General features: G+C 37.2%; 1 protein-coding gene across 1 annotated transcript in view; it reads right to left on the reverse strand.

The window, feature by feature from the left end:
* The window catches only part of stox2a (storkhead box 2a), a 42,648-nt gene extending 31,560 nt beyond the window's left edge, over positions 1 to 11,088 (reverse strand). The window contains exon 1 of the mRNA XM_043239491.1: positions 9,518 to 11,088. Within this exon, the coding sequence (XP_043095426.1) occupies positions 9,518 to 9,839 (322 nt within the window). The 5' untranslated portion in view covers positions 9,840 to 11,088. The remainder of the gene's footprint in view (positions 1 to 9,517) is intronic.
* Between the last annotated feature and the right edge of the window lie 2,588 nt (positions 11,089 to 13,676).

Consider the following 13,676-nt stretch of genomic DNA (forward strand, 5'->3'; position numbering starts at 1 on the left):
CAATTTGTGACGTGGCAATGAACATCGATAACGCGTCAGTGTCTATTAAATCATTCATGAGACTGCATGTTCTTATCCTATAAGGAGACGCTTCGCTTAATTATTCAAAACAGCATATGTTGATTTGCTCAGAGCTCTGGATTTGCTGTGACAGACACGCTAAAGACTGTTGAGATCGCGTACATTAAGAGAGAGCAATGCTCATGGATCGGAGGAAAGTCTTTGTTTTTGCTCGTTTTTACCATAGACATATATAGACATATACATACATATATAAACACTGTATCACCACGCCCACTTTTTAAGCATTTTTTGAGAGCTAACCAGTGCTGAAAGAGGGGGTTTCGTGACACTTTAAAGCAATTATTAATAATTCAGTTTATTTTAAACATTTACTTTAATTATTTTTATATATATTTAATTCTGTTTGATATATTTTATATGTATATAATGCCAGACAACACTTCATAATTTACTTTATAACACCAAAAGGATGGATACTCCATGATAAAATGATACTCCATGCCTCTAGATGGCAGCAAGGCATCAAATAGAGTAAATGTTCTTTGAAGAGTGCCACTTGTTGTTGGTCAATAAAAAAGCCTTGCATGAACAACCGAGTTAGAGTCCACATAAATTCACATGAAATCAGATTTTTGGATCAATCCTTCAAAAAAAATGGCAAAAGTTTTTTCATCTTGTAACAAAAGCAGAACTCTTATATGGAGATACACACACATAGTGTTATAAATATACTTTTTAAAAATGGTTTATTTTTTTCATTAATATTATTCATATGAATGTGATATCGTATTTAATATTGTTTTAATATTGTCTGCCTGGTCTTAAAACATTCTGTAGACTCCATGTCTAAAAATAAGTCACAAACCCATTTCACCCTCACAATATTTAGAGAACCACACAAACAAAACTTACAAAATTACAAATAAATACTTACAAATAATGTTACAAATATTTGCATCTCAATTTTCAAATATTCAAGTAAAATGTTTATATGTTTTTATTTTGTGCAACTAATGCACAACCTATATGAACAAAAAATATGCAGTCAAGCGACCCAGAAGTGAAGTGAAGAATTAATTTTTAATTTTTAATTAAATTTTTATTCTTTAATCTTAAGATAAATTTTAAATCTTAATTTTTACATTTTAGACTGACAAGCTACAAAATAAGTTGCAATTTTTTTCTTTAATGTCATTAATGAATCATTTTTTATCTTACAAGCTTACAAATTGCTTGAAAGTCAACTAAAAAAGTAGTTTCTAGATTTCAACACAACAGGACAGTTAAAGTCACATACATTTAGACAATTGAGAATGGTATAAAATTCCACAGCAGTATGAGAACATGTTATACTTTGAAAGTCTTCTCATGTAAATGAATGCTTGTTCTAAAATTATTCAAACAATTAATATACATTAATTACAATAAAACTGTCTTGTGTATGAAGCTATGCTGCATATTTCACTATATGGTAGGTCTGTTTAAAATGAAAGAACTGACCACAATAAATGAATTATAAATTAATTAAATAAATTATATATTAATATTTAAAATTCCACTATAGACAGACTTTTTTCTGAGTGACACTAGTACAGAGAAACAGAGCACAAATGTCATCGCACATTTTAATAGGCAATGAAATTACAAGCCTAGATTATAAATAAATATTGCATAAACTTGCATAAAAAGGGACCAGCTGTGATGGAGCTTTTTTTTAAATCTTCAACAGGGAGAAAAAGAAGGCTAACCAAAGGGGAATTTGAGGGTTTTGAAAAAAATGCTTTGTTTTATGTATAGATGTAACAAGCCCTACTAAGAGTGGATACTAAAAGTAAAGCTAAAACAACCCTTCAGATTTAACATAGTAAATTATACCGTCTAGCGCTAATTAAGAGAAACTTCTCCAAAACTATTACAAATACTTAATAATCAGATACTAAAGCTAAGCAGATCTTTATCCATCTTTTACATCATTCTCCATGATTGTTTCATATGAAAGGAAGCTAATAATGACGAAAAAAGTCTGTTAGAATCAAGAGTTATTAGTTATTTCTTCAGGACAGTGCAGTGGGAAAACATAGCCTCGTGTGAAAAGCCCATTTACTCACAACACAAATCATGACAAATATGAGAGCTGGAAGGTCTGTAATCTATATTTTCACAGGCAGTAAAGAAAAGAGAGTTAATTGAACACTCACACAGCCAGCACATCACCAATGGTAAAAAAAAAAAAAAATCTTATTTCAGTGTTTGCACACAGCACATGCTTAATATCAGTTTAAACAGCTGGAGCCCCAGATCAGTGAGCAAAAATCATGTTTAATACAGAATAAAAATCAACACACACATTTTTTCATCAGCTGTTATATTTGGTATTTGCTATAAGAGCATGAACATTCCTGATAAACCATCAATAATCAGTCCACTCGCACCATCTGAAGAAATCATTACTGTGTGCATAACTTCTAAACATCTAGTTCAAAGCACACATACCAAGTTCTTCAAAATGTGCATTTGTCAGTCGTGTCACTTTCAAGTGGTTTTGAAAAACCTCCGAAGAGTTTCAAACAAACATATTTCAAGTATGTAAGGTAGTGAGGTTTTCATAGAACAATGCCATGTGTAAATATATTTTTTAAGATAAAAACTATGTGCTATTCATTTTGTGGGCAAAACAATAAAGTAGTAGGCTCAAGCAGTTTGTTTGTTTTGTTTCTAAAAGTAATAAAATATGATTTAAAAACTACTTATCTTCAATATGTTTTCAGGATCAGAAATCTAATATTTTAAATATATTTCAATAAAGGAAATGTCACTGACAATCCATCCAAATACATGCACTAACACTGTGATCAAGTCTGCTCGAAAAATTGTCTTTGAAGCAGTGATAATTTAGAAAATATATATTTTTGTACACCACTTCATTAAAGTCTTAAAACTTTCCATGAATCATAGGAACAGCCTGACAGAAGAGTTGCTGACTATTCTTTATCACAGTAATTTCCCCTTTCAAAGCACTCTACAAATGTCAGAATAACATTTCAAGTGGGAACATGCCAGGTTGTGGGATCTCTACAGCCTGTCCTTCATTTAAGACTACAGGTTTGACAATGGAATAGCTGTAAAATGCCTTTTACTGGTGAACCCAAATTCATTAAAAACAAACAAACAAACAAACAAAAAAGTCAAGAAGGTGGCATTCAAAAGAAAGACATCTCAATCATGAATGCGCTAAAACAAACTATCAAAGCACTAGAACATTTATTACGTTCTGGCTGTGCACCTAAAGCCAGACGGAGCAAACAAATGAATTGAGACAGATTTGAGCAGAAAGCTCTCAGTCTCTTGCGAGTCCACATACACAGAGGACTGATAAGAGCGTGCGAGAATGGCAGTTAGTGAGACAACGCTCAGCAAGGCTCTACCGAGGCGACACATGAGTGAAGCCGGCGAGGGAGAAGGTGAAGAGTGCAGGTTAGGCTCCAGGCTAAAGGAGAGGGCTGCTCCGCAACAGATCACAGAGATCACTCACAGATCTCCTTACAGGCCAAAGATCAAAGCCACAGCTGGGCTTTCAACCGCAAAATTAATCTGTATATTTGCCCAAAGTGGAAGCTCAGATATGGACTGTCAGGCTAAAGTATAGAGTTAATGAGTGAATTCAGGACTCCAAAAATACTGTTTGTTTGGCTTTTTTAGGATGACGCATGTTTCACGGCACAAATTCATGCTGTTAAATGTTGTCAATATCAGATTGTCAATACAACAGCTGGATAAAAGGAGTAAGAGGCGGAATTAAATTATTTACTCTAATGTGATTTGCAGTGTGACATATAATTGGAATTAAATCAAATGAAATTTAAATAAAGCAGTTTTCTCATGAAAGAGTGCCGAGAACAGCCCATTTTATTGTAGCAACCTCCTGTTTCCAGGCATGGAATGAATTAATCATGACTTTTGCTTTTGTGTGATGCTGCAGTAACTGCACTATGCTCAAGACAATGGACAGCACAACATCAACTGACTGAATTTGTTGTGAACGTAAGTGACACTAATAGTCAGTAATAAGCAGGAGCACATCTGCACTTGCATCAGGTTTTGTGGGTGTTTTGTTTAAAAGCCCAGGCAGGAGCGGCAGATTTATAAAGAGGTGTTGAAAGTGAACCTGCACAGGCATCGGCGTCCCAAACACCACATCACCCAAATATGCAGTAAGACACCACAGAGAGCACAACTCAACATGACTTACAGCTGACCTCTCACACACAGACGTGCACAAAATGATTTACTCCCTGTGGATGATCAGGTGTTACCAGCACACCTGATGACACATCTAACAAACTTTAACCCCTAAAGCAAACGGGAGAACGAGGAGTAAGTGAAGGCACAGAGAAGGTCAAAAGGCACAATTTGATTATACATCATTTATAATGAAGTCATTACTCATCAAACTGTATTACAGTCCTTAAAAGCATCTAATAATCAGTTATGATACAGTAAAATACTAGTTTGAATTTTTGGGATCCTTTTTATGAACGTGCAGAGCTGGAGGTGCTACACAGCCAGGAACATTTAACTGTGTCTGGTGTCTGCCTTACACTGCAGTTGTTACCCTATAGAGGTCATTTAACCAATTGATTTAACCAATAAAATAAAGTTTTGTTTATATTAATTAAAGTGTTTAATTAAGTCTCCTGTCTTGTCAGCCTTGTGAGGAGCACATATCGTATGCACACATCACCAGAAACACATCTGGCATGTTTCGGCATGTAGGAATTTGTGAGGAAGCATGCAAGAGCCAATGAGCATTTAATATCACTGACGTAAAATCGTTGTTGTTTTGAGGCAAATGTAGAATATTTAAAAAGTGTGGAAACTGATGGTTACTTTTACTACTGAGGAAGGAAATGAGCATTGTTAAACAAAGACTTTCTAATTGCAGATAACAGATTTATTTGTAACACCTTAAAATAAAGTGTTACGAATATACCTGTAATCTGCAGTTAGAGAGCTTCAAAATAGTGTTTTTAAAATTTCAAATGGTGTGATCCTTCGAAATGGGCTGGACCCAAAAAGTAATAAAAAAACTAAATCAATTACATTTTCAATTATATTACAAAATCAGTTATAATTTCAAAACAAGTAAACAAGCCAGCTGCGTTTAATAATGCAAATTAAAAGCTTATTATTGTAAACGTATGACTGTAAGGTGGTGCACGTGTTTTAGATGCGGTCAGTATTGTGTGTTTTTCCTATGCAAATGTACATTTTTTGTGTAATACACGAGATGGCATTGACCTGTATGACCTCAATGAGTTTCTAGTTTCAGAACAAGCCATTTTGCAGCTTAGTTTTAAATTCTTAAACATTACAGCATATTGCCACTGTAATAAAGAGTTCATATTTTGTCTCAAAAGGAAAGCTGACTATGACTGAGCCAGACTGTCCACACATCCCTACATGATGCTGATTTGCTGATCCATTGGCTATTTCCCTTCATTCTCTACCGAACTCCTCCCTTTCCTCCAATTGAAGACAAGGCTTCTAGGGCTTGCCACAGAGTTCCCTTTCCTGTCGCCCAGCCTTCCTTCCCATCTGCGCCAAAGCAGACCTGCCACCGCAACGCATGTGTAAACACAACCTCCAGGGACTATCGCGGTCCTTGTACATTTCCGCCCCGTGACAAGCTGATCTATGCACAGCCATCCACATTCCACTAACACACTACCGGCAGACGATTAACACAGAACATGTTTAAAGAGGGATACTCACTTTTCAGCAAAATGAATACTATTTTGCAGACGCCTTGAGGAATCTCCTTAAGAGCGCGGTTACCAATCAGGCTCGAAGTGGTTTGCGTTTTGTGAAATCTAAAACTTCACGGTCTCTGGGCGACCTCCAAGTAATACAAAGACATGAGAGGTAGCCATCCCAATCTATCCAGAGCATAAATCTCCAGCCCAATTCATCCTGGCATCCAGAGGAAAATATGGGGTTTGAGTTACACACCTCGAATTTCTAATCATTTAGATAGAAATAAAAAGTGTTTTTCACACTTTGCAGAAGCTGTGCATATTTTGTTTATGCTGGAAAATCTACTAAATAGTTTTGTTTGCTACATATAAAAAAATTATAATTTAAAAAATCAAAATTTTTTAAGACGAAGCCAGACAAAAGCATTAAAAAGCAGTATCATCGGCTAGCTGCTATTCTCGTGAACACTTCACTATATCTCTCGTATCTTGCTATTTGACTGCATAAAAAAATTCTAAATATATTTCGACTTTGAGTGTGGAAACACCCAGGCAATTTACTTCAAAAGCTTTGATATAAGCTTGAGTCAAACTCCGTGTCTGCAATTAAGTTTTACCAGACAGTCTTCAAAGATTTGAGAAAAGGTTCCTTATTTAAGGTTGAGTTAATATCACCCTTAGCAGATAAAGCGCTGAACGCAAACAACCTCCCCGCCGCTCACACAAACAGGTATGAACTCAGCTTGACACTACTTGTTTGTCATGCTTATGATAATCACGCACCTTGGGGGCCTTTGCTATGTCAAGACATTTTTAGCACTAATAGAAACTTTTTTAGCTGTCTAGATGCAAAGTCTGGCAGGGGTGAAGTCTGGGTTATGCATCTAAAGAAACATATTCTTAACTTTTGGGTCTTCAAATTTGTTTTACTGCTCAGTAGGAAGAAAAAACTCAAGGACAGAATATCTATAATCCTGCCAACGTTTGGCTTCTTGAGATGCAGAATTTATAGTATCAGCAAGTAAGACTTTTTAACAGTCACAAAGGAAGTTATGAAGGAGTGAACGGGGGACATTTGTATATAAAGATGAGATGTAAAGGAAGGAGGGAAAAAAGCTTAATTTAAGAACTTAATGGTGCAGAACCATAATTAAGCAAAGACAAACAGATTCTAAAATCCCATTTAAATCATTGCATTCTAGTTTATATAATATGGGTACATAAAAAATAGGTACATAAATGTTTATGATAAACAAGCATAGGGTGACCGTATATCCTATTTTTCCCAGACATATCCTTGTCTTTTCTGAACTGCCTAAAATTCAGGATAGGATTTCTAAATTGCCTTTTTTATACAATCATGTCATAGCTGTCAAAGCAATGCAAACACACATAATGTATAAAGACTGTAGAGAACGTAACAACAGAGCCAAAAACTGCAGACATGTCCATGAAAAAGAGAACGTATTGCCATCCAGAAAGATGATCTGTTTAGGTTCTATAATGATTAAATGACCATTTCAAATATTCTTATAACAGAGCTTTATCATGCTGAGCAAAAATGAAGGCACTTGCGGTAAATTGTTACGGTCTCTCTATTTTGCTGTCCATCACTGATATAAGGAATGATAAGCAAATACAACAATAACAAAAACAGCTGCTTAGAATGTTCACATCAATTAAAGACACTACGTCGAAAAAATAATAAACCATAAATGATAAATGATTATTTATTAACAGTAATAGCAGCATGTGTTTCCATAAATGAGCTGATGCTAAAGCAGGTATTAATAGTTATTGCCTGTTTAATTCATTGTGTGTGTGTGTGTGTGTGTGTCTGTATATGCACACACACACACACAATACAGCAATACAATAATACAACACAAAACAATTAACTGACAAATTTAAGGGTTTTGTCAGCCATACAAAAAAATAAAAGAAATAAAACAACAAAATATATCCATATGGGTAGTTGATGTATAAATGTGTCTTATGGTGTGACAGCAAAAACCTTCAACAGTGAAGATTTTGAAACTTTTACACATCATAGGACACAATCCAATTGTATTTGTCAGTTACCCCTATACTGAACATTTCCTTTAAACTAATACAACAGTCTAAATCACAGCATTCAAAACTCAGAGATTCAAAAGAGTTCATCATTTGATGAGTTGTAGATCAGCCCATGTAAGGCAAAAAGCCTAAACTCAAATCAGCGAATACTAGACATATCACCACATTCCAAACCAAATCATACAGTGCCCGGCAGTGGAATGAGAAGAATTTCCCTTTGAGAGCCGGCAGGAATACGTACAGGTTTGTTTTATGTTTGCATTACGTGTGATCGGAGGCCTATTCCCTCACAGTCTCACACTTGAAAATATCCTTTGTTTCCACAGCCTTGAACACACGTACGAAGGTGTCAATACGACTACAGGTGGATAATAAAATGTTTTAAATGCAAACTACGGATACAAAATACTTTCACTTTCTTGATTAATGATATTTGAGACCTTTTCGGTACGGTGTTACATTATACAGATTATAAAAAAAAAACACTGCAATTGATAAAAATCAATGGTTTGGGATAGGAACTTTCCACGGAGATAAAGCTGCCTTTTTGCACAGCTTCATTTCTGTATGATGTATAATCCAGTGGAATGTTTTATCTTTCAACCTGTTTCTCCTTCAAGCAGACGTCAAGATTTATGGGAGCGTTAGAGCAAAGAAGGGCTGAACCCATCAGAACGGACGGTTTAAAAGTAACAGCAAGAGTGGCCTTGATTGTGTTGTTTTTACACGAAAATAATCCTCATAAAATGTGTTTCTGCATGATACTGGGACAGGGTTGGATTTAATGTATATCGGGGTCTTGACCTCAAATTTAAAAGCAGAATTTGAGGACTTCATAGAGCCTACAATAAATCTCACTGCAAATTCCTACTGTCCCGTTCATCTTTTTCCGTTCAAAATTTAAAAAGGGTGTTTTTACAGACCCGGTAGAATACATAAATCAACTAAGTCTGGTAAACTGGTATGTGGCATCTACAAAACGCGGCCAAAATATTTTAGAATAATAGAATATCGATATGCCATGCTATAACAGCTATTCAAATCTGTTGGAAGGCCATATGGTGTTTCTCAAAAGAAATTGTAACCAATAACGGCATAAACACAGCACTGTAACTAATATGAAGACCAAACAGTAGGCCATTAAAATAATATGAATATAAATAACAAGCTGCAAACCTCTCCAAAGTATGACACTTCAAAAAAAAAAAAAAAGTGCTTGTTCGCTCAAGGAACTTTGGGAATGCCACATTGCAATAAATTATAAAGTAATTACTCCAATCCTGACCCTAACACTTACCTCAAAGTATAAATAAAACAAACTTTTAGGCTGCTTCTTTTTACTTTTTCACTTTTTACAGTAAAATGCAGTTTCCCACATGCCAAGGCGACTTAGCCCTTTTAGTTCAACGTTTTTGCATTCTCACAGTGTGGAGAATTAATTCAAGTAGACGAACCTCACCTCACATGAACTTCGTGCTGAATTTTCAGCGGTCGTATTTTACACGTGCACCTTACCGGCGTCTTCAACACGAAGAAGGTTGGCGCGTTTCTCTCAAACCTCTGCACCCACACACACGTCTCCCCGGCACAAAATTCCTCGAAAAACAACTTGGCTTCCTCCTTCCCAGCAAGGTCTCCGCGTGATGCCACCTGCTCAGGCTTACCTATGCACTTGATCTCGAAGCCCCGCGGTGGTTTGAGGGCTCTCCGCGTCCATCCTTCCCTCAGGACCTCCAAATGATCCTCCTTGCCTTGAATGAGCAGAACGTGTTCATCTATCCAGCCCAAGAAGAAGGTCTCCGATATGGCGTCCGTGACTTTCTTATTCCAGAAGTGCTGCATGTTCTCCGCTTTGAAGTCGGCGAATATCTCGTAGCCGGTGTGATGGTGCTGAAGCTTCTCCGTGACCGCGGCCGCCTCCTCGGTGCTGACCCGCGACAGCACTATGGCCAGGGAGTGGGGCGCTATCTGCAGGAACTTCTCCATTCTCCCGCGCGTTTCACACACAGGCCACGGCGCGGATTGCGACCCTGTCCGATGCTCCGCGGCACTCACACGGTGTTTTATTGCGCACCTTATTGAATTTCCAAAACGAACACATTGCACCGTATTTCAGTTTATGTCCAGGAGCCGAAGCGCTGCGCCCGACGGCGGAGGGTCCACCGGCATGATATGCGAGAGAGACGCCAATGTCATTTATTCATCAAACAAACGCTTACAACGCCGCGTTCCGCACGGTGCGCCCATAGCCCGATGCCAGCAGTCCGGTGGGCAGTGTTAACCAGGCGCTGCGCTGCTGGGCAAAGCGGCTGAGCTGAATGATCAATGGGTCTGTCCGTATTAATAGATCTCAACCTGCCTCTTTCCACACCTCTCCCGCGACATCCTGCGCATAAGCGAGACGGACTCCTCCAGCACCGAGGAGGCCTCTTGAGCGGTGGCTTGATCGATCACTGCATTCATCGGTGATGTTCGCTGGCCGTACGGCGCAGGAGATGACTTCATCCCTTCTTATTCATGTCTTCATTTGGTGCACTCCGTGGTCGCCTCCCAGTCGGTCTCGTGCACTACGGGGCGTTCGGAGGAACCGCACGCTTTCTGGTGGCACACTCGCGACCGTTAACTCGTCTCGGAGGCGTCGGGCTCTGGTCCCTGACGCCTTGCGCGTTGCGCCTGGTGTCCGGTGCGGCGGCGGATTAGATTGGACGCGTCGACGGAGAGCGCGCGGATCACCAGATGTTTTCCTGACTCCACCTACAGGCGGCCTTCAAAACATCGCGAGTACAGTGCGAGCCTCGCAACAGGTGAACAGGGGGAGAGCAGAACGAGAGCTGGCGCTCGCAGATCAGCGCGATGCATTGCAACACTTTTCACGACAGGAAAATTGATACTGATAGAGGCGATGAAAGCTCAGTCTGTGTCTGCATGCTGTGTTTTTAATCTCATTTAACGGCCTGTTCCTTTGCCTTTAGTTTAGAACAACACCGCATTCAAGCGAGTATAGTTATAATATCTGGATTAAAATGAGCAAAGGCGTGTTTTTTAATCAGAATATTCCAAAGCAGCATTGTAAGCTATTGTACCTATAATCATTTTTATTTATTGGACTTTGATTTTGTCCACTTTTATGGCTGTTTATAAGTTATTAAGGTTTAATAATATCTTTGTTGAATATTTATATCCTTCAAGAAATGCACGTGCGTCTTAACTGCAAACAAAGGAGAAATCAAGAGAAATGCTTTTTTTTTTTTTTTTTTGGTTTTTAAAGCTATCAGGAGCAGCCTATTCATCAAATAATATCAAGAAATCAAGGTTAAATATATTTGTCCTCAACAGTGTAGATATTTTGTGCCAAATGCTGTTTAAAAAGTATGAAATGTATGATGTGGAATGTTTTTATGATTAAACATATATACGTGTGGTTTTAGAAATGCCCCAAACACTACTGTGGTGATGGGAATATTAATAAATAAACACATTGACATTAATTACAGTAGTTGACATTTTTATTTCGGGTACTTAAACGGGTACTTAAATTCTTAACATAGAGAACTGAAAGCAAACAAACAAAACACTGTGGAAGAGTATTTCTTCTACCTTTTGAGGTAGGGCAGTGTGAGATTGTGGATTGTTATCTGAAAAGAATTTGGCCTTGTTTGCATTTGTGTGAGCTTCTTTTCTCTAAGGCCTTGATCAAATAACTTCTACACAGAGAGCAAGGGCACCCAAGCTTCGGTGTCAGTTTTCGGTTCACGAGTTCCCAGGGTGTTTCCTCTTGTTTAGTGAACTGAGTATCGCTAGAAAGAACAAGACTGTTGTTTTAAAATACTGACCCAGGGTTGCAATTGTTTGGATATAAAGGCATTTCTTCACACAATCCCATGTAACAGCAGTACCGAAGACAATGGAAATGAATTATGCGCTTTGCATTTCACACTATAAGGTTAGATGCTTATTAACTTATTGATAACGGGCAGCCGAATTCATAGATCATTTATAATGCTAAACTTCACAAATCCCGGGTTGTAGAGTAATCTTGATTACTGTGTAACCCAGAACAAATATTAACAATTAATGATCAATGAGCCGAGCAGCTCGTTTGTAGCATTACACTTTAAATGCTCTCTCAGCAAAATGCGATCAGACATCACTGTGAAAAACAGTTCTGATTAAAGGTTTTTTGAACTTGATTGTGAAGTCAAAAGAGTTGAGAAGCGCTTATGCCTTTATGGTGACATCTGCTGGCAAGCAAGACTTTTATTTATACTGTCAGAAAACAGAACTGTATGGTTTGATCCGGTGAATGATTTGCTATTTGTTTTCTGTCCGGTTTCATAACACAGGGGTGTGCTTCTTTTCAAATTCAGACTGGTCGGTGTATGTCCGACTGCTGAAGTTTTGTCTTTTATGTAGTCTTTTTTTGCCATTTTTAATACTTTCATATTGAATCCGGTACTAATCATTCAAATAGAGATATTTCTACCAAAAACTCATCATAAAGTTCTACAAAGTCACAGTTAAGCTTAAACTATATATAGATATCTGTTCTGTATATATTTATTTTGTATGTATAAATACACACATATATAAGAAAAATATGTTGTATTATGTTGTGCTTATATATCAAATATATTTATATATAAATTAATTTCCTAATATATACTATGTGTTTGTAAATACATGTGTATATGTATATGTATATACACACACACACACGCATACAGTACACGTGTCAAAAAGAATTAAATTCTACTGTACATACTACTCTATTCAAGCATAATCAAAACACTATTTTATCTCATACACAAAAGCTTGGACAAAATGTTTGTTTGTATGATATTCCACAATTAAAAACGAAATAACGCTAATAAAATGCTAAACTAAAACTTTTGTTTTTAGCTTCTTCAAAGTTGTCACTTTTTGCCTGAATTCCAGCTCCACACATTCTGGGCGTTCAACCAACTTGAGTTACTAAGACACTTTCACAGCGAAGGAGATTATGTGCTGCAATTGGTGGCCGCTTTTGCTTTACTAACTAAATTCATATACAAAGGCATGATTTATACTTTATGAACAAGCCTTTGGATATCGAGGCCTTTAAAAAGTTTGTTCAAGCTTTTGCGCACACGCACACAAAAGGTTCTTCAGCGTTTGAGGTGTTATAAAGCACCACCATTGTCTTATAAAACCCCAGTATAGTACTTCAAAGGTTCTCTAACTCTCTCTTAGTTGGAAAAAAGGGTTTAAAATAACATTAAAATTCAGCGTTTTCCTGAAGACAGCATGGTTGTCAACGTTTCTGGCTCCAAGGCCGAACTTTCCCCCTTAAGGAAATATTCCAGCGTCCCCCACATGAGGCTTTTTGACTTCAGAGCATAAAAGCAAAAACGTGATTTAAAGCAGCTCGTGTGGTAAATTTACCGTATTAGAACGTGGTGTAACAGTGGAGAAGGTTCTTCATAGCACCATTAGACAAAAGGTGATGTACAGGACCTTTCAAGATAGGTGTTATATAGCAATTAAAGTGGTTCTATGATTATGAGCCATGGAACCGATTACAGTGCCATTTAACAGTATGTGTTAAGAGCTTAGTGTTACTTTCTTTTTAAAGAGAGCAGAAAATAATGTCTACATATCTGTTTTTATATTATCCACACAACAAAACAACAAGCAGCTTAGAGACATAACAAGCACTGATTTATTTAAATAGATGAAACTTAAAAAACAAAACAAAAAAAAACATTTTAACAAAAAAAAAAAAAAACATCACTCCAAAACAGTAACAAAGAATTTGTTCTCTCACTGGAAGACATTTCAGAGGTG

This window comes from Puntigrus tetrazona, chromosome 1 (assembly GCF_018831695.1).
Source record: "Puntigrus tetrazona isolate hp1 chromosome 1, ASM1883169v1, whole genome shotgun sequence".
Taxonomy (NCBI): domain Eukaryota; kingdom Metazoa; phylum Chordata; class Actinopteri; order Cypriniformes; family Cyprinidae; genus Puntigrus; species Puntigrus tetrazona.